The sequence below is a fragment of the Vanacampus margaritifer genome, chromosome 4 (assembly GCF_051991255.1).
Source record: "Vanacampus margaritifer isolate UIUO_Vmar chromosome 4, RoL_Vmar_1.0, whole genome shotgun sequence".
Lineage (NCBI taxonomy): Eukaryota > Metazoa > Chordata > Actinopteri > Syngnathiformes > Syngnathidae > Vanacampus > Vanacampus margaritifer.
Window position 1 is genome coordinate 32,546,808 of NC_135435.1, and position 27,867 is coordinate 32,574,674.

General features: G+C 50.9%; 4 protein-coding genes across 12 annotated transcripts; 1 reads left to right on the forward strand and 3 right to left on the reverse strand.

Annotated features, from left to right (window-relative positions):
- Positions 1-13: 13 nt before the first annotated feature.
- Positions 14-5,000, reverse strand: asb7 (ankyrin repeat and SOCS box containing 7). Of its 5 annotated transcripts, none has more exons than XM_077563219.1 (5): positions 4,734-5,000; positions 3,337-3,406; positions 2,797-2,984; positions 1,754-2,359; positions 14-1,257 (listed from the first exon to the last, which is right to left on the reverse strand). In XM_077563219.1, the coding sequence occupies exons 2-5, from the start codon at positions 3,372-3,374 to the stop codon at positions 1,127-1,129; spliced, it is 963 nt and encodes a 320-aa protein (XP_077419345.1). In that variant the 5' UTR covers positions 3,375-3,406; positions 4,734-5,000; the 3' UTR covers positions 14-1,126. The 5 variants fall into 5 exon arrangements, with proteins under 5 accessions (XP_077419345.1, XP_077419343.1, XP_077419342.1 ...); XM_077563217.1 differs by having other exon boundaries at positions 2,797-2,999; XM_077563216.1 differs by having other exon boundaries at positions 3,337-5,000.
- A 288-nt stretch (positions 5,001-5,288) lies between these two features.
- On the reverse strand, positions 5,289-17,346 carry wdr59 (WD repeat domain 59). Of its 4 annotated transcripts, none has more exons than XM_077563209.1 (25): positions 17,215-17,346; positions 16,428-16,477; positions 15,972-16,107; positions 15,760-15,845; positions 14,303-14,383; positions 14,197-14,234; positions 13,152-13,240; positions 12,960-13,076; positions 12,803-12,880; positions 11,809-11,965; positions 11,631-11,710; positions 11,362-11,494; positions 10,280-10,404; positions 10,017-10,181; positions 9,852-9,947; positions 9,683-9,781; positions 9,427-9,548; positions 9,210-9,363; positions 8,984-9,117; positions 7,892-7,976; positions 7,716-7,828; positions 7,484-7,625; positions 6,536-6,693; positions 6,321-6,463; positions 5,289-5,783 (listed from the first exon to the last, which is right to left on the reverse strand). In XM_077563209.1, the coding sequence occupies exons 1-25, from the start codon at positions 17,266-17,268 to the stop codon at positions 5,548-5,550; spliced, it is 2,871 nt and encodes a 956-aa protein (XP_077419335.1). In that variant the 5' UTR covers positions 17,269-17,346; the 3' UTR covers positions 5,289-5,547. The 4 variants fall into 4 exon arrangements, with proteins under 4 accessions (XP_077419335.1, XP_077419336.1, XP_077419337.1 ...); XM_077563210.1 differs by having other exon boundaries at positions 7,892-7,973; positions 17,215-17,345; XM_077563211.1 differs by lacking the exon at positions 14,197-14,234 and having other exon boundaries at positions 17,215-17,331.
- A 571-nt stretch (positions 17,347-17,917) lies between these two features.
- Positions 17,918-21,707, forward strand: nob1 (NIN1 (RPN12) binding protein 1 homolog). 2 transcript variants are annotated; one of them, XM_077563213.1, is made up of 9 exons: positions 17,918-18,084; positions 19,312-19,444; positions 19,534-19,667; positions 19,750-19,821; positions 20,181-20,318; positions 20,390-20,581; positions 20,817-20,914; positions 20,984-21,128; positions 21,374-21,707. In XM_077563213.1, the coding sequence occupies exons 1-9, from the start codon at positions 18,016-18,018 to the stop codon at positions 21,638-21,640; spliced, it is 1,248 nt and encodes a 415-aa protein (XP_077419339.1). In that variant the 5' UTR covers positions 17,918-18,015; the 3' UTR covers positions 21,641-21,707. The 2 variants fall into 2 exon arrangements, with proteins under 2 accessions (XP_077419339.1, XP_077419340.1); XM_077563214.1 differs by having other exon boundaries at positions 20,393-20,581.
- An 879-nt stretch (positions 21,708-22,586) lies between these two features.
- Positions 22,587-27,857, reverse strand: snrpa1 (small nuclear ribonucleoprotein polypeptide A'). The gene is made up of 9 exons (XM_077564609.1): positions 27,650-27,857; positions 25,624-25,771; positions 25,227-25,305; positions 24,762-24,808; positions 24,568-24,670; positions 24,006-24,085; positions 23,781-23,856; positions 22,891-22,975; positions 22,587-22,788 (listed from the first exon to the last, which is right to left on the reverse strand). Exons 1-9 carry the CDS (start codon positions 27,729-27,731, stop codon positions 22,670-22,672), a joined length of 819 nt encoding a protein of 272 aa, XP_077420735.1. The 5' UTR covers positions 27,732-27,857; the 3' UTR covers positions 22,587-22,669.
- Positions 27,858-27,867: the final 10 nt, after the last annotated feature.

Genomic DNA, 27,867 nt, shown 5'->3' on the forward strand with positions numbered 1-27,867 from the left:
AAACAATCACAGCTTAACAAAAACAGAGACGTGATAACTTTATTGATTCGCGCGCACATACAAACGTTGCGTACATCCAGGAAGTCGCTCGCTTGCCCTTGAAGACAAATTGATGTCAAAAAATGTTTTCTATGTCCAGAAGCACATGAACTCAAATGAACTTGCTGAATGTTTAAAAATAAAAACTTTCTGAATGGTGTATACTGCATTTATGCCAGGTCGCCCCTTGAGGCAGCAGAGTGACACTGCAGTCACTTCAGCGCCTCAACAAAACCGCTTTAAAAAAATAATTTAAAAAAATCACGTCATGACGACAGAGCCGGACGACTTTTTGCGGCCGTCAAAAGCTCAGAGAATTAAACACTATCATGGTTAACAAAATAAATAAATAAAATCTCCAACTGTGACGTTTTATTGTGAAAGTGAGAAATTCACGCGTGTGCGCGCGAGTAATGTTTTAATGTTAACAAAATAAAAGGGAGGAATTGACGTTCATCACCCCGCACGCGCGCACGCACGCGCACACGACTCTTGTTGTCATGGCGACCAAGACAGAGTGAGGCAACGATTGTGGGATGCGGAAAGCAAGTCAACATTTTCAATCTGAACTCATTCAAAGAGTTTTGTTGCCATTTTGCACACGGATGTTTGTCTCATGTTGTCACGGTGACGACCAGAGGCAGGTGACTATTCTGGGATGTCCGAGGAAGTTAATGCACGTCTGTTTTCAACGTTGACAAAGTCAAACTTTTGATTGGGAAGAAAGTTTGTCATCACACGCGCGTGGTCTCTTGTTGTCACGGTGACCGACAGCGCGGGAGGGGAGCATTATGGGATGTCAGCACAAGTCAACAAAATAAAAGGACTGCTGTGGCATTTCACTTTTGTCATCTCACACGCAGGCACGCACGCACGCACGCTCCGAGTTTAAATAAAAGTAGAAAAATATCTGCGGCATATTTACATTGTGACGGCACACGGGACGGCGAGCGGCGACTTTGCGCCACTCGACAGGAAGACGGGAGACGAGCGGGACAAAGTTCTGGAAGATCAGAGTCATTGCATAGGACTTTTCTTCTTCTTCTTCTTCTTCTTCTTCTTGTGGTCCCGGCGTGTGCTTGCGGCGTTAAAACTTGTGTTTGAGATAGTCCTTCATGACCTTGGCGATGGGAAGGTCGTCCAGGAGCGCCAAACTCTGCAGGCCGATGCGCTGGCGGATCTTGATGCGGCACACGTCCTGAAGACTGCGCGGACGTTCTGAGGACAAACCACAACATCGGCACACGTCACGTAGGTCGCCGGCGTGCGGGGAAGCCGGCGGGCGCCGCGCCTAAGCTAGCGTAAGGCGCCGGCAATTCAGCGCCGCTCCGATTGTAACGCTCCTTCTGAAAATCAGCGCAAGTCGCTTCGCGGTCAATGCTGACATATTTGGATGATGTCATCATTCTCAAAGCAGGTTTGCACGGCCGGCCGCTACTTTTTCAGTTGATTTCAAGTCTAGCGTAAACATCTCCAAATCCTTCCAAATCCAAAACTATTTGCCGTTTACAAAGCTGCTTTTGTTCCGGTGCCAATTTAAAAACAAACAAACAAAAGCCACTAATTGATTAACGACATGCATTTGCTTGATGGACTGATTTGCGGCTTAATAAAAGTTTGAAAGCAGTTCCGGCATCGTGTGATTTTTCTGTACGCGGAGGACCGCCGATCACGATTCCTATTCTCAACGTGGGCTTTTTTTTTTTCAACTCACTGGTGACGTCCTGCAGGAAGTCCAGGCAGGGCCGGCTGTGGGCCGACATGCCCACGGAGACGGCGGCGGGCGTCTGGCCCTCGTAGTTGCGGGCGTTGGTGTCGGCGCCGTAAGCGTAGAGCATCTGCGCGCACAGCACGTCGTCGCGCAGCGCCGACAGATGCAGCGGCGTCTGGCCGTCCTCCAGCCGGCCCAGGTTGGTGTCGGCGCCGCGCTGCAGGAACATGCGGCAGTACGGGTGGTTGCCCTTGCTGACGGCGTAGCGCAACAGGAAGCCGTTCTGGATGTCGATGTTGGCGCCGCGGTCCAGCAGGATGCGCACGCAGCTGGAGCGCTCGCGGATGATGGCCAGCTGCAGCGGCGTGGTGCCCTTGTCGCTCAGCGGGTCCACGCGGGCGCCGAACTCCAGCAGCAGCCGCACAAAGGAGTCGCGGCCGTAGTGGGCCGCCACGTGCAGCGGCGTCCAGCCGTCGTAGCTCTTGGCGTCGATGATGTCGCCGCAGAAGTCCGACTCCAGCATCAGGCGGGCGATGCGGGCGCGCCCGTGCATGGCGGCGTAGTGCAGCGCCGTGAAGCCCCCGATGAAGTCCTTCACCGTGGGGTCCGCTGAAGGAAGGCCCACACGCCGTTAGCCAACCGCCGGCTGGACGCGCGCAAGCTAACGCAACCTTAGCCAAAATGTTGCTGTCTTTTGGTGACAACTTTACTCATCGTACGCGACATCACTTCCTGATCAGCTGACTACCACACGCTAACCAATGAGCAGAAGCTAGCGTACTTTGCGAGTGAATGACGGAGAGCAGCAGATTCCACAATTCAACTTGGAAAAAACCAAGCCGAGGCTTCAAAGTGTTAACACGAAATGCTTCTTCTTCGAAAAGTCTTCATTAGCATAAACGTCCAAGTCGTACGCTAGCTACGTGTATTTCTTGCGCGTTTTCTCTCTCTCAACAAAATAAATAAAGACATCAACATGTGTCCTTAATATGCGGCGGCGGAACGCAAACAGCGCAACAAAAAGGAAACGTGTCGGCGCCGCTGACCTCCGTGCTCCAGGAAGACGCGCACGCAGCGCTCCTTGCCCTTGGCGGCCGAGAAGTGCAGCAGCGTCCATCCGTTGGCGTCGCGGGTCTTGGGCGAGTAGCCGCGCTCCAGCATGCGGCGCACCGTGTACACGTCGCTGGCCGCCACCGCCGCCTGGATCTGCAGCTCCTCGTGGTGGTCCGGGTTCCTGTAGTTCAGCATCCTGTCGTCACATTTGCCAACGGCAACGTTCATCTTTGGCCGGACCTCGAGCCCGGCGCCAGCCAAACAAAGAGGTGCGGCCTCGTGCGGCCTCGTGCGGCCTCGTGCGGCCTCGTGCGGCCTCGTGCGGCCTCGTGCGGCCTCGTGCGGCCTCGTGCGGCCTCGTGCGGCCTCGTGCGGCCTCGTGCGGCCTCGTGCGGCCTCGTGCGGCCTCGTGCGGCCTCGTGCGGCCTCGTGCGGCCTCGTGCGGCCTCGTGCGGCTACGCCCGCCGGACGCGTTCCCTTTTGGGCTGCAACGAAATCACAACACGATTGAGGCCGCCTCCGGATCCTCGTACCTTTTCACCAGCTGAAGAGACAAACTTCTCTTCTTCATAGCGGACGCTTGCAAGCTTCCACTTGGGTTTCCTGAAACACATTCGCCGTTTCCATCGTTAATCGATCCTTGGGAAGACGTTTCCCTTACCCAAAAACAAGAAAAATGCTGAAACGGCATTTGACGTTTGTATCACTAACACTTTTCCTCTTTGGCAATTCCGCTTTTTGGGAAATGCCCTTTGCGTGACTTTATTAGCGTGACCTTTTTTTTTTTTATATCGTCTAAAAGGCTTCATGTAAAAAAAGGCTTTCCTGTTAGAAAACGGCGACGAGTCATTGCCACCAAAATCCACACTTTTGTCCACTCGAACCTCTGAAAAGATGGAAGCGATTGCCACAGAATTGGGGATTTGATGGCCATGAAGCTTTTTCTTGCCCATCAAAATTCATTCAAGACAAAAAGCTTGACGTGACTTCATGTCAGCAAACTGCGAGCAATCGTCATCTCACAACAATCGGCTCAATGTTTTGGATTTGAAACGTTGTCCTCATGAAGCGACAACAAAATGCCAGAAATCGGTGCCATCGTTATGATGTGATATTTTCACACATGAGAATTTTGCTGGTTTTGGAACATGAAGCAACTTGATTGCGCTTTTTCTCTCCAGTCGAAGGCAAAGGCAGCCAAAAGCTTCGTGATAGCTGCAAAATCCCAAATAATGCGATGACCGCTTTGAGGGGGCTGCAGAATTTGGCTGCTTTGCAACATGAAGCCTTTCAGGCTGCCTCGCAAATGAGTGACCTTTGACTTGGAAAGTTGCCACACTCCAAATCCACCTTGTGGAGCACTGAGTGACTTGGGACGACACTTCCTCCACTGCGCACGTTTGGAGTGACCGACTGACAGGCAGAGTTGGACTTCCTCCCGAGGCAAGTCAAGCCAATCAAAAGACAAACATTTCAAGAGGACCATTTCGATATTTTGCGCCGACGTTTGCATGAACGTGGCACTTTTTTGAGGGATTCGAACGCGGCAGCCGACTTTGTGTTAGCACTATTAGCCGTCAAGACGAACTCCCTCAAAGTGCGCGCGTGCAGCAGAATAGGAGCCGTCGGCAGCCCGAAGACGCTTCACGTGGACCAATTTGACGTTTGCTTGGTGTCGGCATTTGGACGAAGGCGACGCTCGTCGCTCCAATGCTGTGCCGGGATGCTAACGCCCGCTAGCCGCGGCTGCTAAGCCAATCAAAGTGGACCTATTTTGTGTATATTTAAGACTGCGAGAGCGCGAAGGGATCGCGCGTGCTTCCAACTTGCAACTTGCGACCGCGTCAGAGCGTGCAAAAGTGTTGCGATTGTGCAGAACATTACAACAAAAGACAAGAGTCGACACACGGCGAGTGGACATTTGACGAACCAATCAGCGTCCAGACGGCAGGAAAAAGCAGAAGAAGAAGAAGAAGAAGGGGAGGAAAAAACAAAACAAAAGGGTTGAAGTTGCTGTCAGCGCTGCATTTTGGCTTCTCGTCGCCGCCGCTCCAAAACTCTCGCTTCGGCCGCCGGCGAACGCATCCAAGTCCGGCGCATCTTGCGGGGTTTTAAGCGTCAAAACATTCAGCTTTAATCAAAAGTCGGCCTGGGCTCGGAAGCGTCATCGTCGTCACTTCCGTCATCGTGACTTCAGAATAACAGCGACATCCCCGAGCACAGCAAAAAGCAGCACGCCCCCCCCCCCCCCCAAAAAAAAAATAAATAAATAAAAGAAACAAAATAGACAACAGACAAAACTAAAGCGGGAAAAAACAGTTTCAGTGACTTTGAGTTTCGCAAGCATTTTGTTACCACGCCAGAAAAAAAGGAAACGTGAAATTTGTCATTGTGATGACAAAATATTGAACTTTCTTGGTGGGAAATCAGGAATGAAAACGCAGCACATCAGAAAAGAAAAATGAAAAGAAAGCTCAGTATCACATTGTTTGTGCCAAGTTGAAATGTTTTAATGTGAAAACTTGCGTCTTATTAGGATCTCTTTTTCACAAACTTGAACGAATATTAATACAAATATTAATTGAATATTTGCCAGAAAATAAACTCAACTATTCTTCATCAAATCTACAAAGCGAGTTTGGCGTTTGCTGTCACAGGCCATGTGACGGGCATCCGTCCAGTCCGCTGATCACGTGACGGATGCGGCGGCGCTAGCTAGCTAGCGTTGCTGGCCGCGCCCGCCCTCAGAAGTTGCTCTGCTGCAGACAACGACAGCCGCACCCGGCCGGGCACTGGTCCTGCTTCCGGAACCAGTCCATCATGTGACCCGTGTGGCCGCCGTGGCCGCAGCTGAGGCAGAAGTGGGAGGAGCCTCGCACGGCCACGTGACACACCACGCACTGGAAGCTCAGACGCTTGCACGCCGCGCACTGAGTGCCGCGACTCGGACTGCCGCAGTGGCAGCACAACACGCACAACTCTGGAAGCACAATGCGGCGCAAACACAGTTAGCGGAGCGTGGACCTCAAACAGGAAGTAGGCACAAACGTCACACAGGAAGTTAGCACAAACGTCACACAGGAAGTTAGCACAAACATCACACAGGAAGTAGGAACAAACGTCACACAGGAAGTAGGAACAAACGTCACACAGGAAGTAGGAACAAACGTCAAACAGGAAGTTAGCACAAACGTCACACAGGAAGTTAGCACAAACGTCACACAAAAAGTAGGCACAAAAGTCACACAAAAAGTAGGCACAAACGTCACACAAAAAGTAGGCACAAACGTCACACAGGAAGTAGGCACAAACGTCACACAGGAAGTAGGCACAAACGTCACACAGGAAGTAGGCACAAACGTCACACAGGAAGTTAGCACAAAAGTCACACAAAAAGTTGTCTCAAACGTCACACAGGAAGTCAGTCCGGACGTGAAAGAGGACACGAGCAAGACTGTGAGCGAGTAAGCGATGACAGCGAGGACGTAACGGAGAGGAAGCGAGCGCGGGTTCGTACCGACGCCTTGATGCGGCTCGGGCGGACAGGAAGCAAACTTGAGCACGTCGGCCCGCTTGTCTCGAAGGTCCCAGCGATAGAGAATTTCCGCATAACATTTCTTGAAGTCGTCAAACTGCGCCATGTTGGTGGGGTCCAAAAGTCTGCGGGCGACAGGAAGTGACATCATCAAGGGGGGCGGGGCGCCTGCTCTGTTTTTTGTTTTGGGGTCTCACCTTTTGTTCAAGTTGTGCCGCTCGCGCTCCGGTTCCCGTGGCTCGGCTGCTCGGTTGCCGTGGCGACCGTCTTCGGGGGACTCGCTGCGGGCGCCGGCGTTGGCCTGTTCCGAGGGGTCCCGACACCCCAACGCCACCGCCGACTCACTGGGGCCGGACTGAACAAACGCAGCGTGACGTCACTTCCTGTGCCAGCTGCTTACGTTCCCAAATGTGACCTCTGCCTGACCTTTCTGCATTTGGCTCACGTGAGCACGTCATTGGTGCCGATGACAACAAAGCATGTGACGCGACGCGACGTCCACTTCGGTCGGCATGGGCCGCATTCCATGCGGACGCTATGCTAACCTCAAGTTCAAACTTAAGAAAAATATTCAAATATGAAAAAGTATCAAGTGAACTTTTTTTCCCGTTGAACATCAGCTACTTAATTTTGGAACTAAATGTAGAATATTGGCTGGTAACATTCTTCTTCTCTTTTTATTTTGTTTTAGTAAGTGGTCAGCTACTCATATTGTCCTTGAGTCTAACTAGTACCCTGTGGCACCTTTTTTTTTTTTGTGTATGACAATGCAGATTAGTGAGAACACAAAGGCGTGCGTCCGAGCTGCGCGAGAGAAGAAGCGACGACAACAACAAAAAGTGGAACGCGGCGGCTGCTTGACTCAACTCTGCCAGCAGCCAATCATATTGCGCCCCGCTTGGACATTCCGTCCAAAAAATGAAGAGCTCATTACCGGCGACGATCAGTATCAGCGCTTTTGCGACCGCCCACGTGACATCGTTGCCAACATTAGCATCAAGTACAATTTAGCGACGGCGTGTTCGAGCCGGATCGCATTTCGGCCATTTGTATTATTTTAGCGCCGACCATCTGCTACCTGCTGACATGGCCATGCGGCAGCACTGGTGCGGGTATGCAAATGAAGGGGGCGTGTCCATACTCACGTAGCGCGCGTGCTGCTGCAGCGCGGCTTGGCGGGACTGCGGCGCGGCGTGCGGCAGGTCGTGCTCGCCGTCCGAGTCGCTGAAGACGCTGCACAGCATGGCCAGCGTCTGCACGTCGCTCATGTGACTGTAGTGCTCCACGCTGGCGGTCACGCACACACACGCACACGCACACGCACGCACACGTTGGCAACACGACACGGCCGTCAGTCGGTTCGCGTGGCCAACTCACAGCGTCTCCAGCAGGTGGCGTCCAAAGGGATGGCTGGCCCAGGGCGCGTCGGCGTCCGGGTCCGAGTCGGGGCCGAGGTCCCGGCCGGTGGCCGCCGAGGCCAGGGCCCAGACCTGAAGGCACACATTGAGGTGCGCGTTGATGTGGGCGTGGCCGGGCCAGGGCCAATCACGTACCTTGGCCACGTCGCGGCGTCCGGCGGCCAGCGCGGCGGCGGCGTTCTTCTGACACGTGTCCTTGGTGTCGCGCATGTTCAGGCTGCTTGCGACAGACGGACATTTTGAAAAGACATTTTAGTCTCTTGACTCAAATTCATTCAACTTTTAGTCATCACAAAGAGACAAAATGGACAATTTGGTCTTTCCTTCGGCGTGCATTTCAACTTTTATCCAGAAAAGTGCATGACACATAAAAAGTCTTTTTTTTAAACTGTCTCATTGCTTGAGGTTCTTACAGCAACGCATTGAATGCAAAAAAGTGCAGTGACCACTAAAGTCGAACCCCCCGCAACCCCCCAGCCCCCCCTTCCCCCCCCCTCTGGTGCCAGGGTACCAAAATAAGACAAATGCATTGTTTTGCTTTTGCTAATCTGTAGCCGCATTTTAGCACGTCAATAAGAAACAAACACTGGAATTTACAGATCCAATTTTGATTGATTTGAAAGTGCCGGAGGGAGCGCGAGAAACTCTCAATTGGTCAATTTGATGACTAAGTTGCGGCTACAGATGAGCAAACAATAAATGAAAATCACATCCTGGCACCAGAGAGGAAATCAAGCATTTCTTTTGCCCTTTCATTCCTTCTGATTGGATTGCGTGAATTTCCGTCACTTTTTTCAGCCGTTGAGGAAATTGTCGCTCCATTCGAGTTAGCGTCTCAATCAATGGCTTCGATTTGGACTTTGGCTTTCATTTTAGTCTGAAAATATATTGTCGTGAGGATCATTTTTCGCCGCCAGCAAACGTTGGTTCGTCCGGAACGCGGCTTCCGGCACGCTGGGGCTCGTCCACCATGTTTGATTCTCGCGCACGCTGGCTTGGAATGAATCGTTGATCATTTGGCTCCGTTTCGCTATCGAGACACTTTTGTAAAATGGCTGCCAGGCGGGTTCCATCCGTCCCGTTTGTTTCCTACAGTCAATAAAGTTTTTCTAGTTTTCTTTTTTAAAATGGATCTATCATTGGCCGTATGATTCTTCAAAACGGCCGATGCCAAATTGGAGAAAATGCTACACTTGCGACACTTGCGTTGAGGCTCCGCCCACTCACATGTAATTCTCGCCCAGAACTTTGTGGACGGGAAGCAGGCAGGAGATTTCCTGGATGATGACTTTCCCCGCCAGCTTGATGGAGCGGCCGCCGCAGTCGGCGCCGTCGCGCTTGCTCTTGAAGCGCCGCGATTTCTGCGGGAAGGACACGCACACGCTCACAACGCAAACGACAACAGACAACCGTTGTGTGTGTGTCACGTGTGTTGAATTTGCGTGCGTGTCACCCGTTCTTTGTAGTAGAAGGAGGAGATGGACACGGCGTCTTTGTCGGCCCGCGTGGGGCTGCCGCTGTAAAGTCTGAGCGTGTTCTGAGACTCGGAGCGAATCTTCATGGGCGTCAAGACGCCGCTGTGATACGCCGACAGCGCCGACAGCGACCTGCCGCACACCAACATCTTCAACACGCCTTCAAACGCACGCACGCAGGCACCGGCGCCCTACCTGGGCGTGGGCTCGGTGGGCGGGGCCACGCGGTGCATGCTGATGGGTCGTGTGAAGTAGACCAGACAGCCGGTGCCGCAGAAGCGAGCCCCGGACGTGCGCGGGAAGGGAATGTTGGCGTCCTGCAAACATGCGTGTGGTGCACGAGGCTCATTTGCATGTCGTTTGCATGTCGTTTGCATGTCGTTTGCATGCCATTTGCATATCTTGGAGCAGTTTGTTGCCGCTCGCAAGAAAGCCCGTCCGAGCGTCTCACCTGGTAGGATCCGTACGTGTTGGTGACCCGCGGGAAGGCCTGCAGCGTCGGGGCCACGGGATTGGACAGCACAAAAGGTCCCGAGGACAGGCTGTCCTCCTGTCACGACCACAGACGTCTTGCAGTTAGCGCTTTTTGTTAGCATGGCAGCTCATTAGCATCTTCTCACCACGTGCGACTCCAGACACGACACCAGCTTGCGGACGCAAGGTTCCAGACAGTTCTGGTTCCGTTTCACCTTCTGCAGGGACACGTCTGTCAGGATCTGAAAGATGAGACACACGTGAGGACGCGGCGGCGGCGGGGATGCGGCGGCGCTGGCGGCGCTTGCTACTTTGTGGATTTTGGTCTTCATGGCGGCAGAGATGCTGGTCGGCGAGATGAACTGAAAAGTGGGGGCGCTGTTGTTGGGGTATTGACCCGGGAACTTCATCAGCAGGCGGACCTGATGAGTCCCAAAGTGAGCCGACACCACGCAGCTGCAGTTGACGGCGTCCATCTGGACAACGTGGACAAATCCAGCGTCAGGACCAGCAAAGACGGCGCCCGCCGCCCGCCGCTCGCCGCCCGCCGCTCGCCGCCCGCCGCTCGTCTCACCTCCACGTTGACGTTCCTGATCTGCAGGTTGACCAGAGAAAATTCTTGCTGCAGCGTCTGAGCCAGACCGGACGAGGCCGCCGGAGTGTCCTGCCCGCCGCCCGCAGTCGAGACGCCATCTTGATCTGGGGGCGGAGCAGAAGCGTGACCCGAGGCGCCGCGGACGGACGACTGGACGGAGACAAAGAACGCGGGCAAGGCGTCTGATCCTTTCTCACTTCTCATTGGCTGAGAGAACAAAAAGCGGCAAAGCGTTTTGTCGCCTTGGACCGGTCGACGTCGTCCCGTTTGTTTTTTACGGAAACGCCATCATGGCCGCCGTGGCGTTTGCGCTCGTCATCATCTTCAGACGCCACAAGGGCCGTTTGCTTTGGCCGGTCTGGGAAGCGTTCCCACCATGTAACGACTCGCCATTGAAAGATAAAACACTCAAAATATACGGTGCCTTGCAAAAGTATTAGCCCCCCCTTCAACTTTTTCACCTTTGGCCACAAAAAAAAGAAGCTTTTTTGGTGAACAATCCACACCAAAGTGGAACCAAATGTTCTATTTTCAACTTTCTCGAAAACAAAGGCCCGCCTCTTTGTGGAGCTCCGGCAAAAGTCTCAAACTTGTGAAATGTCTGGAAATCCTAATCCTGCTTCTGATCCCGGACGGACCTGCCCGGCGCGGCGCCGTTTGCTCCCCAACATTCTTTCGGCAGAACCCCGAGAGCAGACGCGTTTCTACGCGCTTCGTTTATCAGCAGCCGTCCGTCATCGAGCTCAACAGCCGATCTTATCTTATCTTATGTTTGAAGCCCGAAAATGTGGCCAAAGGGGGCTAACACTTTCGCAAAGTGTTGTATATGGTGTCAGATGACGCCACAAGTTCGCTCGCCAAATTGAGCCCAATTTTTTTCTTCCTCCCCAAGAGGAAGCAATGAGGAGCATCATCATCATCCTCATCATCATCATCATCCTCATCATCATCATCATCCTCATCATCATCCTCATCCTTCAGAGAATTCCAAAAAGTGAGAATGGATCTTCCCGCTGCCGTCCGTCCACATGCCAGAGACACGCTTGAAAGACGACGCCCACCGTGCAGATGGTGCCCGAGCCCAATTCTGGCAGACGCTCCTTCAGAATCGGCCGACGCCGGCGACTTGTCCGCCTCCATGATGGCGGACATCCCGTCCATCAGCTCGTCCGCCTGCAGGTCGCTGGCGCACAGCTGCAAACAAACAACGGCAACGAGCAGGCGTGAGAAGAGGCGAGGCGAGGCGAGGCGAGGCGAGGCGTGGCGAGGCGTGGCGAGGCGAGGCGTGGCGAGGCGAGGCGAGGCGAGGCGTGGCGTGGGTTAGAACGACCTTCTGGAGTTGCGGGTCCACCCTCCAGATCCTCAACGTCTGATCTCTGGACCACGTGACCAGCTGGAAGTCTTTGCAACCTGCCGCACAAAAACAATTTTGTCCGTCCGTCGGTCCTTCCATCGGCAAATTGCGCCGAAACTGCTGGAAGCAAGTGTGTGCGTGCGCGACCCCTGACCTTCCTTCTGCGGCCGCCACTGGAACTCCAGCACGACGTCGTCGTGGCCCACGAAGGCGTGCACCGGACTGTTGAGGTCCAGCGTGGACCACAGCAGCAGGCTGTTCTCGCGCCGCAGCTGCGGGACCATCACCGTCACCAGACCGTTGACGAAGGGCTGGCGGCAAACGCGCACGTCAGGCGCCGTTCGAACTCGCGCGCACGCACACACATTTGGAACTCACACACGCTTCGTCAACAAAAGCACGTTTGTCGGCACGGTTTTCGCCGGGAAAAAAACCTCATTCACAAAAATCAGTACGCGTCGACGTCGTCTCATGAAGACGAAAAAATGGACTCAAATCGATGGACGTTTGAGTTCGTGAAGAAAAAGCAGACAAAAATGATCAGATTTGGTCAAATCTGAACTCTGCTAATCTGTCATGTTTGTGACACGCCCCCTTTCCAATCTGCAGCTAGCAACAAGTCGACGATGGTTCGAAGGCAAGCTTGCAACAACAATGCTAATCCCAGCGCTAACGAATGCTGGCTAACTTACTAGCTCGTAGCATGTAGCCACTTGTTGACTTGTCATCACGTCAAGTTGCTTGTCATCAAAACATGAGAGAACTTTTGTTGCGAAAGACTTTTGGATCCAAAATGTTCAACATCAACTGCTGGGGGGAAAAATGTCGCGATTCAAATGTTGACAGTTTTTGTTGACTACAACAAGACCAAAAAAATGATGTTTTCTTAGACCAAAATGCTACATTTGGAGTTGAAAGAAAAAAACGGATGAGGTTGACTAACTATGATGAAAACGAACAAGTGGGATTGAAAGTGCACTAAAACGGAGACGACATTTCAAAATGGCGGCTAAAATGAACACTAACACATACGCACACACGCACAAATCATGCACAAGCAACAAAGAGACAGACAGACAGACAGACAGACAGACAGACAGACAGACAGACAGACAGGTGACGTGCGCACGCCTGCCGTGCGTCCTGACCGTGTATCGGGCCTTCCACACGGGAACTTGACACGACAGGATGCTCAAGTACTTCCTGGGTTGCCGGTAGTCCCAAAACTGCACAGAGACGCACGCAACGTGTGATGACCCGTGACAACGACGTGCGCGTGCGTGCGTGTGCGTGCGCGCGTCCCACCCTGACGGAGTTGTCCTGGCTGCTGGTGGCCAAGATGAACTCGTGCTCCGGGTGCCAGTCCAGACCGTGGATCTTGGCCAGGTGCGCCGCCACGTACTCGCACGCCGTGTTGGGTTTCTGCAAGCACGCAAGCGGACTTGAATGTGGACGGACGGTCGGTCGGACGGTCGAGCCTGCCCACGGCGTCCTCACCCGTCTGTCCCAGATGCGCACGTCCCCGTCGTGACTGGACGCCAGCACGTTGTGGTTCCTGCGGTTCCACTTGACTTGCGAGGCGCCGGCTGGCCAAGTGAAAAAGAAAGAAAAAAAAAAAAAGAGTCCCTCAGGATGTGTTAGCGCTAGCATGAGGAGCTGATTGGAAGGGAATGGTCGCTGAGTTTTTTTCTTTGAACTCACCAATAGTCTAAATTGGATCCGACATTTTAACATTTGGTCTGACTTTTAGCCACGTTTCAATCACGCTTGTTAGTTTGAATCCAATGAAGTCAACTTCATCGCATTTGGATTTAGTCAACTATAAATCGAGCATTTTTGTCTTTCTTTTAGTCCACGAAAACATCATTTTCTTGGACTAGTTTTAGTCAACAAAAACGGTCAACGTTTGAGTTAAGACAATCATTTATTTTACTTAGCAGATAATGTTGAACATTTTGGATCTCAAACTTTTTCACATCAAATGTTCTCTCATTTTTTGGGGATGAAAAACAAGTTGACCCGCAAGTGGCTACTTTGGCTACATGCTACGAGCTAGCACGTTAGCCGGCATTATTCTTGCAACGTTACGGCCGTTGGAGTCATGTTACGTTATGTCATCATTTTTACTTCTTTTTTGAAAACGGGACTCCATTTCCTGTCTGTCCCACGAGTTTGTGCATGTTGCACTCGCTAGCTAGCTAGCTAGCTAGCTAGCTAGCTGGCTGTAGATTTGAAAGGGGGGGGTCACATGACAGTGCACAGTGACAAATTAGCAGAGATATGATTTGACAAAAATCGAATAATTTTTCGTCTCGTCTTTGTTCATGAGCCAAAATGTCCACAGATTTTAGTCCAGTTTTTATGATGTGAAGTAAATATTTGAACCTCGTCTTCATCAGTCCACCAAAATGCATATTGATTTTGTCCCAGTTATTGTTTATTAGTGAGGGTTTTAGTCTCGTCTAGTTTTAGCCCGGTGAAAAATGTGTGTTGACCAAATGATTTTTGTTGAGTTTTGGTTGCCAAATGGAACCCGACTCACCGACAGCAGACAGCGCCACGGCCGGTTTGCGCGTGTCTCTGTGGAAGAGAGGGAGAGAAAAAGCTGATGTGAGCTAACGCTAAGGAAGTTAGCACGTCCTTCTCACCTGATGTCCCAGATGTACATGTACGTGTCCACCGAGCTGCTGACCAGGAACTCCGCTTCGAAGCAAGACCAGTCCAGATCGCTGCACGCATGCACGCACGCACGCACATTCATTACGAGTCGCGTGATGGAAAAACACGCACACACGCACGCACACACACACGCACACACACACATCAACTTCACGTCACGTTCAGGCGTGGGCCCGTTAGTGCTTTGAAAACTGTCAAAGCAGGCTTTGAAAAAGTTGCACTTTCAATCAGCACTAACGAGCTCTTTGACACGATTGGCTGCTTGCACAGTTGAGTCAACCCGTCGCCTCTTTTCAGTTCATTGCCTCCAAGTCACTTTTTTTCCCTCCTTTTGGGTGATCACAGAGGGGAGGGGTGAGCCGTTACGTAAGCATGGCATGGAAATGCCTTCTAATTGATGCACTGCCCTTTCAAACAAAAATCATGGTGCCAGCGTGTACGAGTTGGCCCCAAGGACAACATGAGTAGCTTGCAGCTCTGTTCTAAAAATAGCTCACAAGTGGTGGGACACTGTGACTTATTAAGAAGAATTCAAACAGAAGAAGAAAGTCAACATTGATTTAAAGTTGCTACTTGCTACTTAATGAAGCAAATAGATGGCAATAGCAAGCCACGCCTCGTCACGTGACGTCAAATACTGACGCATCGTCCGTCACGTGACGTCAAATACTGACGCATCGCCCGTCACGTGACGTCAAATACTGACGCATCGTCCGTCACGTGACGTCAAATACTGATGCATCGTCCGTCACGTGACGTCAAATACTGACGCATCGTCCGTCACGTGACGTCAAATACTGACGCATCGTCCGTCACGTGACGTCAAATACTGACGCATCGTCCGTCACGTGACGTGCTCAAGTTCCACCACGTCACGTGACACACAATTCACATGATCCCGCATGTTCTGTGACGCCACGTGATGATGTCATCACCGGGGTTATTATAGTTTCATTCAAGTTAGTTTTTATGTCATTTTGTTATAAAATGTACTTACTTTTAATTAGTTTTCAGGGTGTCGGTGTTTGTTTGTTTTTGTATAAAATGCTTAGATTTAGTTAAGTTTTTGTAATTAATTAATTAATTTATTTATTTTAATGTGTATTACTTGTGCACAATATTTAATAAACACCATCACTTCAAATGTCTTTATTTGGGTTAATATTGAAATAAATCTACTTCAAATCACATTTCAAATCATCTCCAAAGGCTCATGTATTAAATTAAATACCAAAGACTAAAACAAAGGACATTTTGGCTATAATTATAAATAGTTTGACTTTTTTAAGAAGCATTTTCGTTTTTATTTTATTTTGTTAAAATACTTTTTTGAATTTTTCCGTGAACTAAATGAACCTTGGTCATCACATGACGCAATTGGACAAGTGACGTCACATGACAGCACGGAGCACAAGACGTCTCACACCTGATGACTCGCGTGTGCCCTTGCAGCGACGTGTAGACGCTTCCTGCGCCGTCCTTCCACGAATACAAGTCCACGCGCTGGTTGCTCTGGAAAGCGCACACGCACGCGCACACACACACACACACACGCGCGCACACACACACACAGACAGAGTGGAAGCGGCCAACAGGAAGTCAGGTGGCGATTGGTGCGGCGTCCAGAGGGAAAGGTACCGATGCGGCAAAAAGGTGCGCCTGAGAGCGGTGGGGGTTCCACTGGACCGTGCCCACGTCCCACTTGCTCTGGCGGGACATCTTCCGGGCCAGCTCCGACGGCGCCTCCAGGTTGACCACGTACAGGAAGCGCCGCCTGACAAAAAGCAATCGGCTTTTTCACAGGTTCCGGCGCCACGGACAAAAATGGGCAACAAGAAGCCACTGATATCCATTTGAAAGCTCGATCAGCCTCGCCAGTCAAATCAAATCAATCAAAATGGCTGCTTATTTGTTTGTAGTTGAGGAGTGGATCTTCCATACGAATGCATTTGACCATTCAAATATACAAACAGACATGTTACGTCCTCCATTGTCATCATCAAGCTGGTCAGGGAGCACACACTGCCCCCCCCCAGTAGTGGCCCCGTCCCCCTGCGTGGTTCCGGTCGCCCTTAGGGAGGGATTACGGCTTACCCAGAAAGCACGGCGTGCGAGCCCAAGCAGTCCACGGACATGGTGGTGGCCTGGCGACACAAACACAACAACATCAACTTGAGCTGCGGCCACGTTGGATCACCAACAACAACATCCAGAATTCCTCTTGATTCTTCTTGGGGAGGCCAAAGCGCAACCATGAACTTCCGAAGTGGAACATTCAAAGTACAAATGGGCGGGAGGCCAGCCGACAAACGGAAATGAGAAACCATTCGGAGTAGACACACGGAAGTGCAAACAAAATGAAGGTTTTCTTCTTGCGTGTGAGCTTTTTCGCCTGCCTGATGGTGACGGCCAGCACATTTCGACAACCTTCATCACACCTCGGACTCTCCCTCCTACCTTAACAACTCGGACTTTTGCCCCGTCGATGGTGCAACGTGAAACAATTACATTGAAAAGGATAAATAGACAAAGAAAAGCGAAAAACAATCACTGTGTAATGGCATAAACAAATGTTCTGTTTGGCCGTTTTCCAGTCAAGTAACATGAATGTATCGAAGTTTGGCGCTCTGTCGCTCATGCATCCTTTTGCATCCTTTGCACAATTCAATTTGATTTCAAACGTAATTCTGGACACCTTCCGTGGCTCAGCGACTCTCGCTCAACTTAGCGTCCGAAATGTGTGCACTTTTTTCTTCGAGTGCCGCGTTTGCTGGCTCTAAAACGCTTAAAAAGGAGGACTAAAAACCACTTTAAAGATGCTTCCGCATGATGGATGATGCTGAAAGTTTGTTCAATCTGGAAAAGAAGCAAACGAACGCACCTGCGCGTCTCGAAATTCCAAAACCACATTCTCGCTGCTCCAGCGCGCCGCCATCTTGTTGAAGCGGCCCAGACGTCAACAAACCGTCACGTGACAAATCCGTTCGTCCGATGTTCCAGCCCCCGACCCGGCCCACGGATGCTGCATTCGCGGAAGCTGGGAAGTTTACGAACTATACTAAAAACAAACAAACAAACAAACAAAAATCAACAAAGATGAATGATCCCGATAAACTGAACTCCGCATTGTAGTAGTTTTGTTCCGCAGAGCTTGTGCGTGCGTGCGTGCGTGCGTGTCGGGGTATAAAAGTAGTGCGTTGGTTCGCTGTTAACACTTTTAATAACGTTGTCTTCGCAAATTGAACAAAGTAACCGGATTTGGCGGTCAAGTGTGGCTATGACGGGGATTTGGTGGGCTTTGTCAATGGCTATTTTAGGAGTGAATGACGTGATGCTGTCCACGTTTATACTGATGGCTCGAGGGATCCAACACGCTGCCGGGTGGGTTTTGGTGTTTTTGTGCCTCACTTGGGTTTTGGTCAGGGTTGGCTTTGTAGGTTGGGGGTGATTGGGTTTGCGGTGGGGAGGTTAGATTGTCACGGCTTAGATTGGGTCACTGTGGGCTGCATCTTGGACGGTTTTCTGTGGTCTCGTGGAGTTTGTTGATGTTTCGTGCACTACAAGAACTTGGTCTGAGGGGAGGGTCGCTGCGTTTGCTGTTGGGAGAAGAAGAAGAAGAAGGTAACCACGTGGTGAGAAGGTCTTCTCTGATTGGCCGTACTGAGAACGCCACCGAACAAAGATGGCGCAGCCCGGAGTGGAGCATGTCGTCGCAGACGCGGGAGCTTTTTTGAACAGAGCTCCTCTCCAGGTTATTTTTTACTCTCATCAACCTTTCGAATACAAACCTTGCCCGATGCCGCCGAACTTATCTGACGCACCACGATCGACCATCGGTTTCGATCTTCCTTATCACCGCGCGGATGACGTCACAATGATCGATGTGCCGACGTCTTATTTACAACTACAATAACGTAACACTCCAACTACTAGGCTGCTTTGCAACTACTATCACTTCGCAACATAACCACTGGATGACAACTACAAGATTTCATGTAGATGTATTGTTAATGTAGCAAAATGATGACAAAGATGCTGGTACTGAAATGATAGCGTGGCAAAAACGCCAAACATCAGTTAAAGCAGTAAAATAAAGACTGACCAAACAACTTCAAATGTGTTTGCAATGTATTCATTCCAAATATTAGGAGGATACTCTTTTCGCCCATTTGCAACATGAAACATTATTGTTGGCTGGGTGTACCTCATTTCAACACCGGAACTAAAAGTGCGGTACGCAACCATTTATAATGTGGCGTAATTGTGTTCTAGTGCCGGTACTGGTACCAAGCGACGGCAAAAATGGAACATTGAAACGATCGATGCCCTGCGATTGGCTGGCAACCAGTTGAGGCCAGCTGGGATAGGCTCCAGCGACCCTTGTGAGGACAAGCGGGTGAGAAAATGGATGGACCAAACGAAACGAAACGAACAAAAGAATCGATCTTTTGGAACGTTCAAAACGCCTCCCCACAGCGACATCTGGTGGCCAATTGTAAACAGTAGAGCAGTATTGCCAACTCCCCAGTCAGGAAAGTAGTTATCGGCTGTCTCGTCATCACGCAATTAGCAATCAGCACATCATTGGAATGAACGCCAAAAGCCAGAGAAATGATCTCATTGGAGAGAAAAAGTGAACAAATGACATTTGGAAACGCAAAATGCAACAGTCACGTGACGTGGTGATTCTGAAACACAACATTAGCAATTACAAGTTCTGCCCACCTTTCACGGTTGCCATTTTGCCAGCGCTACTGGTGCCGAGTGCAGCACCACTCGACCATTTGGCAAATACTGAATGACACCACGACTACTCGAGTAAATGGCAACGACTAGATTACATGGCAAGTGCGATATGACGACGGCGAGGAGGTGCAGAAAATGGATCAAGCCGCGACTTGTCACTTGAAAAGCGGAGGCGGTGCCGCCGCATTGCGCAATAACGACGACGATGAAGACGTTTGGCGATGCGTTACAGGACATCGGGAAGAACGTGTACACGTTGAAGGAGGTGGTGGACGAGATCCGGGACAAAGCCACCAGGAGGAGTCTGGCCGTCCTCCCGTACCAGCTCAACCTGCGACAGCCTCCGGCCCGTCACGTCCGATTGGGTAACGGCGCCGGCGGGGCGGGGTCTGCGTGGACGACGGGCGCGGCTTGACGGGCGCGGCTTGACGGCGCCTTTTGTGTCCCCCCTCAGTGACGGAGTTCTCCAAGAAGACGGGAGATTACCCCAGCCTGTCTTCCACCGACATCAAAGTTCTGGCGCTGACGTTGGAGCTGGAGGAGGAACATGTCGGGACGGGGCACCTGCGCATGGAGCCCCGCCTCCAGGTGCGCCCTCGACCCCGCCCTCCGGCCTGCCCCCCCCCCCCAACACACACAGCCGACGTGGCCTTCTGCTTGTGGTTTGCAGGTCGACGTGAGCGACACGCGGTGCCACCCGGAGACGCCCGTCAACGTGGCGGGATTCCACTTGCCCTCCAAGGTCAGAGGTCATCTTTAGCCCACTTCAAACCATCGCTGACCGCATCTGAATCCCAAATTCCCTCCCTTACGCAAAATCCGAATGATGATATGATTCAGTACACGCCACCGCATCGCTCGAGTAATTAGATTACAACATGAGTAATCTCATATTTTCTTCTGGATGTGGTTTTCAGTTAGCAGTACACATTTTCTTTCTTGGGAAAAAAACAAACATTCAATTGGGGAATTGATTTGATATACGAGTAAATCGCATGGCCCAAATTCAACATGCAAGTCGAGGTACCTGTGTCACGGTTGGTCTCGGGGACAGGAAGTGGCTGAGCTGCTTCCTGTGACATCATCACCATCTTCTCTCAGGGTTCTGAACGCAAACAGGAAGTGAGGAGCACGCCGCCGCTGCCGTCAGCGCCCGGCACGGAAGCAGATGACTTCAACAGCTTCCTGTTCTGGAGGCAACCGCCGGCCCCCCTTGACCGCCACCTGCTGGCTCTACTGGTCATTGCAACACCCGTTAGCTTAGCTGGTAGCGCTGGGCTGGAGCAGCCGGTTGATTTTTGTTGTCCTAGGAGGAGGGAGATGACGTGCGGGAATCTGCCGGGAAGGAGGAAGATGAGGAAGATGAAGATGACGACGACGACGACGACGGAGGAGGTTGGATCACGCCCGGCAACATCGCGCAGATGAAGATGGACTCGTCTGATTGGACGACAGCTGCCCAGGTCAAAGTGGGATGTCTGACCACAGACTTTGCCATGCAGGTGAGTGAGCGGCGTTACCGCGGCAACTGCACACCACCGACACGCCTCTTACGATTGGTCACCATGTGACTCGCCGTGCCGCTCGTACGTCAACACGCAACTGAGCCATGTGAAATTGACCACCGCCGCTCGCACCGTCACTCACTGCTGCCTCTCCTTGCGACTCACACACGACTCCTCATTGGACTCCGCACGTGACTGTTGGTGCGACTCCCCATGCCGGCGTTGTGCGCAGAACGTTCTGATCCAGATGGGACTCCACGTGGTGGCGCTCAACGGAATGTTGATCAAGCAGGCTCGCAATTACATCCTGCGATGTCACGCCTGCTTCACGTGAGTACACGCGTGCGCAGGCGCGCTTACCTGACAGGAAGACGAACATGTTGTGGAACGCCTTTGCAGGACCACCAGCAACATGAGCAAACAGTTTTGCCCGAAGTGCGGCAACCGGACGCTCAAGAAGGTCAGCGTCAGCGTGGACCAGGACGGGCACGTGCGCATGCACTTCTCCAGCAACCCCAAAGTGCTGAACCCGCGCGGCCTCAGGGTAACAAAAACGCAACACACATAAAAGCACAAAGACACGTCGGTGAAATCATAAACACCGTACGTCAACACGCCAAAGCAGCCGTGAACTTTAGAACCGTCGTGAAGGCGCGCACACACCGAAAGATGTGGAGAAAAAAACCCCTCCAAAGAGGAACATGAAAAGTTGCTTTTGACGTGGCCGAGCTAACCGACGCGTTGTTGTGGCTTGTGTTTGTTTGTCTGTCGCCACGGCGGCGTCCGCAGCATAGTTTGCCGCTGCCGCGGGGGGGCAAGCACAGCCAGAACCCGCACGTGTGCGAGGACCAGCGTTTCCCGCAGCAGCGTCTGTCCAATAAAGCCCGGCAGAAGACGGACGCCCGGGACCCGGACTACGCGGCCGGCGGGGCCTCGCCCTTCTGCCAGAACGACGTCTACAGCCGCGCCGCCAGTCTCAAGCTACGAGACGGCGACTGCGGCGCCGGGCGGCGCCGAGCCAACCCCAACGCCGCCTGCAGCAAGTACAACAAATGAAGCGCTCGCACCTTTCGCCTGCGTTTGGGCTTTTCACATTTATAAAAATGGAAGCCACCATGAAAAATGGCCTCCCTGTCGTTTGTTACAAAGCTTGGACAGCGACAGCCAGCAGAGGGCGCCATTTTGTCACTACATATTTGGCAGGTCTGACCCGCTGGATCGGGTGAGCAAATATTTGTAGGCAAGATCGGTTGTAGAACAAGTTGGCCGCCGACGGACGACGTCATCCGTCCGCCGACGGACGACGTCATCCGTCCGCCGACGGACGACGTCATCCGTCCGCCGACGGACGACGTCATCCGTCCGCCGACGGACGACGTCATCCGTCCGCCGACGGACGACGTCATCCGTCCGCCGACGGACGACGTCATCCGTCGGCTCCACAAAATAAGACATTCCGGCAAACCATCTCGCCGCCGCCGTGAACTCTTTCACTGCCGGCGCAACTCAAACGGATCTTTGGCGTTTTTGGTCATCGCTGGCAGTGAACGAGCTTTCTCAGGCCCACGCTGGGACTTGGCCACGGTTTTCTTCCATGATCCGTCACCGGCCGCATCTCCAGGGGTCCGCTGGCGCAGTTTCAATGTTTCAAGTTGTTGAATGGATTTTCGGTCCATTTTCTTTTTGAAAACTCACCGATGAGTGATCGGCTCCAAAATTGTTACTTCGCTTGACACGCCACCATTTCCAACAACGATTTGTCGCTGCGTTCTCCTCAGATCTTCGCCAACCACAAAGTCTCCAACTGCCATGTTTTGTTTTTACCGTCCGTTACCAGACGGGGGCGCAGCAGCGTGGGTCGACCAGAACCCCAACTTCAAACGATTTGATGAATGTTGATCGTTTTGGCCGCTGCGAATGTATACGGGTTCGTTTTTGGGGGTTGGGCTGGAATTGGAATGCTTTTACATTTGAAGGCAAGGAAGAATTCCCGACGCGGTCGTCATACAAAGTCAAAAAGGACATTTAATGTGGTTTTTCGTCAAAAAATGTACAAATGATAAAAAAAAAAAATAAGCAAGGTCTTCAGGATCCGTTGACGTGAGGATCTTGTTCCATGTCCTCCACTTCCTCCACTTGAGCGTCCATCTGGGGTGTGTGGCCTTCCTCCTCCTCCTCCTCCTCTTCCTCCACACCGGCGCCATCTGCGGCGGAAGAAAAGTGAGATGGCGCCGAGAGGCCAGAGCGGGCCGAGGGATGGACGGACGGACGGACGGACGGACGGACGGACGGACGGACGGACGGACCTTGTTGTCCTGGGATTTGCCCGGCCTGCAGCATTCCTTTCAAGCGCTCCACTTCGGCCAGCGACGTGGCCTTGGCGATGGCGTTCTGACAACAAACACAAAAGGCACTCGCCGTCTTCTTCACAACTGCCGCGTCACCGACAAGTTGACAAAAATGCTTGATTCTTTTAGCCTTTTTTTTTTAAGACTTTATCCTCAAAAATGTTAATGTTGGTGAAATACTTTTCTTAAATAACTGATTTCCCCTAAATTGACTTTTTCCCTGCAAAAATGAATTTTTGACCCTCAAATATATCTATTTTTTTTCTTGAAGGATTTTTATTCAAATATTTGTCGATTAAAGGGTTCCAACTAAGTGAGCATTTTGGACTGTTAGCATGAAGCTAGCAGCCCTTCAGTCAAAGTGAGGCGGTTTGGTAAATGCACGACACGATTGTGCTCGTTAGACATCTTTTTTTTTTGCCGAGCTTGTAACAAGTTTGCTGCCAACGTTGACACTCGTCGTTTTAAATTTTGTTGCGCTGGAGAAACGGCTCCGTTTGGGCCAGTCTGAAGGCGCCAGGAAATTGGGAGTTCTAGCGGAATGTTTTCTATTTTAATCGACTCTTTTTTTTGCATGAAAACTTTGTTTTCATTTGAAAGAGATTATTTCAAATCAACAGTACAGAAAACATTCAAACAAATTGACCATTTGGTCAGCAACGCATCAGAAAATGGGCAAAAACGGTGATTGTTGTTTTCCGAAATAAGAGCAGATATTTGGCAAAAAAAAGACTAAAAATGTTTGTTTTGGTGTCTTGTGAAAGGATTTGATTTTGGAAAGCGAGACCAATTTGCAGCTTTACGGCTTTCACGGAGAACAAGAGAAATGCCGGCTGCCAAGTTCTTACCTTGATGGCTTCCACGTCAGCGTGGGACGGCCCCGCCCTCTTCTTCTCCAGCTGCGCCGCCATTCCGGGCGTGAACCTGCGGGGAAAAGCCCGAGTTACAAGCTGCGCCCGCTCGCCGGCTCGGCGGCTTCTGCGACTTCTGCGATCCGGCGTAGTATCTGTTCTCAGCTCAAATAGGAGATACGCTCGATGGCGCCCGCGCCCGCCGGGGACCAATCCTCTTACGTTTTGCTCTGCTTGGCGATATCCTTCGCCAGCTGAGCGCCGCGTTTGCCTTTGAACATTTTCTCCGCCTCCTGGCGTTCCTGCGACCACAAGCAGACGTTGAAACGTGAAAGTGACAAGACTAGGGATGCACGATCGGGGGATTTTCAACCGATAAACCGATCGAACGCAAAATAATCGTTTGCAAAATGAACGCGAGGACAAATATACTTTCGAGTCCTCCAACAAGTACGAATGCACGGAAACATTTACCGTGAAGCTGAATTTTGTTGGTCTCTCTGCGTCAAAGACAACCACAACTCATTTGGAGTTTGCCCCCCAAAAAAAATTGTCCGGGTAACATTTTGGGCAAACACAAGCACGACAGAAGGACCAACGCGGCAAGCCTATGAATATCGGCAGATTATTTAATGATCCGGTTTGTGAGACGTCAAATCGGTGGCTAATTATCGGCCAGCGTTGTTATCGTGCATCCCTAGACAAGACGTGAGCGCGCGGACTTCCTGCCGGGACGGCGGATGGGACGCTTGCGGACAAAATGGCCGCTAGCCTGGCAACCCACCTTGAGTTTAACCTTCTGGAAGTCCAGCACGCGGATCTGCGGGATTTTGTGGATGACGTAGAGCCGGTAGTGTTTCTTGTTGGTGACGGGATTCCTCAGCAAGCTGAGCAAGACACCACGGCAAGCAAAAGGTCAGGCCGGCGGGTCGGACGCAGGCCAGACGCAGGCCGGCGCGCCGACGTTGCCGTTCTCACCTGAGCAGACTCAACGTCTTCACCGAGGTCAGCGGCTCGAGGTCGCCCTGAAACACGACGGCAATCAGAATTGCGCAAAAGCCCTTCATCGGCTCGCCCAAAACATTCGGTCCTCGTGGAGCGACTTTGGCAAGCGGCCAGCTCCAAAATCACGATTCCTCAGGCATATTTTTCAAGTCATCAAACATTTTCATGAGCTTTCAATTCAATATCATACCTTTGACGCTATTTTGGGGGTGACAAACACTTGAAATGGGGCAAATATGACCGCGTAGGCACTGGAGGGATGTGATGACGTCACATGGTGTGGAGGTTACAAGAGGTCGAGAAAGATGATGCAAAATAAAAGTTGAGAGGAAACCCAAAGTAGCGCTCGAAGTAGCGCTCGAAGTAGCGCTCGAAGTAGCACCAAAACATGAAAATGAAAAAAACCATAGAAAGCGGCGGTGAAAAGGCGCAACTCACCAGCTCCTGGATGTTGTTGCTGGTCAGGATGAGTTCACGGAGGCTGGGAAGACTGAGCTCCAGGTTCTCTCCGATGCGGCTGCACAACAACACAACGCCAAAGTCAATCACTTGAAGCTCCTTTCAATTCATCGAAAAGATCGGCCAAAACTAAACAGCTTGTCAAACGTCGTTCGCTTCATTGAAAAACAGGACATGACTTCAAATTGGCAGAAAATGTACAAAGTGATGAGGATTCAATTCATGTGCAAAATCGGCATTGACTGTTTTCCTAAACGTTACCTTCAGTTTGTTTTCTCGTAAGGCATTTCCATTCATTTGATGTTTTTAATTCAATAGTCTTTTGGTTACCCGAGAACGACGGTAATGCGCGTGCGTGCGCGTTTGCACATCTCACCAGATCCTGTTGTTGTTCATCAGCAACGTCTTGAGCCGCTTGAGGAGCGGGAAGCCATCCAGTTTGCGGATTTCGTTGTCCGAGAAGTCCACCGTGTCAAACTGGTCCAGAGTGGCCCCCAGATTCTCCAGAACCGGAATTTTATAACCTGGGGAAGCGTTGCAAAAACAAACACCCGTAAGGTGCACGTTGTGTTGAACCCTAACCCTAACCCATTGCAATACATATGCTAATGGCTAGCTTAGCTTAGCATACATGTTCTTCCTCAGGGCATTGTGGGTTAAGAAAGAACTTTACAAGTGTACATTCATAAAAGGAGGCTACTTTTGATTGTATTTTTTCCCACTACAATTTCTTGAAAACAGCCAATAAGCCCTGAAGGTTTCGTTTAGCCTGGCAATTGCCGGATCGATTTGCGCTTCACTCGAGGGCCGTTCTCCACAATGTCAGTCTGCGACTGCTTGGCTTTGATTGGCTCGGGAAAGGCGGGGCATGCTGCACAACACTTCCCGCCGATTGGACGAAGCCGAATCGCGTGCACGTCTACCTAACTTTTGTTTCGACCAATCACGGCAAAGGATGGAAATGTGGAAACGTCGTATCGGTGGATCTCAATGCAATGTTTTGACCAAAGTGAAATGATGTGAAAATTTAGCCGGGGGTCCGGGGTCCGCTGGCACCCAGCTAGGTCCAGGGTTGGCTCATGGGTTTTCCGTGTTTTGAAGTACTTTCAATGCACTCACATGACAAAGAAATAGACAAAACAACAGCATCAATTTTCAATGTATATTAAACTATCCCATATAAAATGGCAGTTTTAGTCAACTCAAAATCAGTCACATTGAAAAACATTGGACTGCCTTTGCTTTTAAAAACTATCACTGAGAATATCATCATATCTAACTAATGTGATTACTAAGTTAACACATAAATAATGTTGAAGAGTTCAAATTTCATGAACAAATAATTGTATCGTGACCAAATGAAAAGTAACTCATATTAGAGCATACCACGAATGTCTTTGTTATAGCAGAAGATGTTATCTGTCGGAGTCATGTGCATACACAATGAACTACTAAAAAAAAATAAAATAAAAATAAAAAATCTGATTTTTTTTTGGGGGGGGGGGATAAAAAAAAGCGGAATTCCGCGAATTAGCGGAAAAATCACATCCCTGTCAATGGGAGCAGGATGGATTCTCGGGCGTTTAAGGCGGCTATCAAGACCTTCAATGTGTGTTTTGAATAGTTCTTAGTTTAAGACCCCTGGCATATTTTTTATATTTCCTTTACTGTTACTGTGAGATTGTTGTGCACTGGGATTTTGTTTGCTTAATGTTTGGCTTTTGATTTCAATTTGTTAAATAAAGCAAAAGCAAAAACAAAAAAAAGGGATTCTCGGCAGTTGGTGAACTCACAAACACCGCGAGAATACATCTTGTGAGAACGAGGTTACTGGAGGTTATGGCTCGGCTGGTAATGTCGATAGCAACCTATCTTCGGCGGCAAAACAAAATGAAAAGTTGGTGACGCGTGGTTAGCAACCACGCCCAGTGCAAGATTCGGCCCTGCGAATGACCAATCAGAGCCTTTCATGGTCAAATAGCGCTAGCAGGAGAGTTGCCGGTCACGGCAAAATATCAATTGCCTTCTTAACATTTGTCTCGGGAACATTAAAATGACTGTTTCTATATTACAAGAAACGTCTTTCGAGGTTCTGCCTACTGATGCTGAGTAAAGCAATCAAGTCGCGTATGAAATGTTGCACACGCAGCTCCACGATAACGCTGGAGGTATCTTGATGGCAAACTGCAACCATTCAAAATGGCATTGGGACCAGCCTGGAAGGCGCTGGCGCTGCCGCCGATGTTCCAAACTTCCAAAGCGGCCAAACTTGACCAAATGTTCAGCAGTTGTTGCTACATGTTGAATGAGGCAGACGAGGAGGAGCTAGCCAGCTAGCCAGCTAGCCAGACAGCCAGCTAACAGGCTAACAAGCAAACAAGCGGCGCCGTGCGGTTGCTTACCTCTCAGGTCCAGCTCTCGGTCTCTCACCGGGTTCGTGTATTGGGCAGCCTGCTCGATCAACTCCGCAGATAGCTTCACCATTTTCAAACGAAATATATATTTTTTAAAAACAGCAACTCTGTTCACTTAGTTTAAACGCGCCGCGATTCTACCACGGTGACAAGAAGGAGCATGCGGAAACGGAACACCTTGCTTTAACCCGGAAATAAAAAAAAAT

Bases quoted from the DNA above. Each gene is read 5' to 3' on its own strand.
- asb7 (XM_077563215.1), bottom strand. From the start codon at position 3,494: ATGCCGTTTCAGCATTTTTCTTGTTTTTGGGTAAGGGAAACGTCTTCC. The intron at 3,000-3,336 runs GTACGAGGATCC...ATGTGACGACAG, and splicing joins TCTCTTCAGCTGGTGAAAAG to GATGCTGAACTACAGGAACC. The intron at 2,360-2,796 runs GTCAGCGGCGCC...GCCTTCCTTCAG, and splicing joins CGTCTTCCTGGAGCACGGAG to CGGACCCCACGGTGAAGGAC.
- wdr59 (XM_077563209.1), bottom strand. From the start codon at position 17,268: ATGGCGGCGCGCTGGAGCAGCGAGAATGTGGTTTTGGAATTTCGAGAC. The intron at 15,846-15,971 runs GTACCTTTCCCT...TGCGCTTTCCAG, and splicing joins CGCACCTTTTTGCCGCATCG to AGCAACCAGCGCGTGGACTT. The intron at 7,626-7,715 runs GTGAGTTGGCCA...CGTGACCGCCAG, and splicing joins CGCCACCTGCTGGAGACGCT to CGTGGAGCACTACAGTCACA.
- nob1 (XM_077563213.1), top strand. From the start codon at position 18,016: ATGGCGCAGCCCGGAGTGGAGCATGTCGTCGCAGACGCGGGAGCTTTT. The intron at 18,085-19,311 runs GTTATTTTTTAC...GATGCGTTACAG, and splicing joins TGAACAGAGCTCCTCTCCAG to GACATCGGGAAGAACGTGTA. The intron at 19,445-19,533 runs GTAACGGCGCCG...GTCCCCCCTCAG, and splicing joins GGCCCGTCACGTCCGATTGG to TGACGGAGTTCTCCAAGAAG.
- snrpa1 (XM_077564609.1), bottom strand. From the start codon at position 27,731: ATGGTGAAGCTATCTGCGGAGTTGATCGAGCAGGCTGCCCAATACACG. The intron at 25,772-27,649 runs GTAAGCAACCGC...ACGCTTCCCCAG, and splicing joins CCGAGAGCTGGACCTGAGAG to GTTATAAAATTCCGGTTCTG. The intron at 22,976-23,780 runs GTAAGAACTTGG...GTTTGTTGTCAG, and splicing joins CTGACGTGGAAGCCATCAAG to AACGCCATCGCCAAGGCCAC.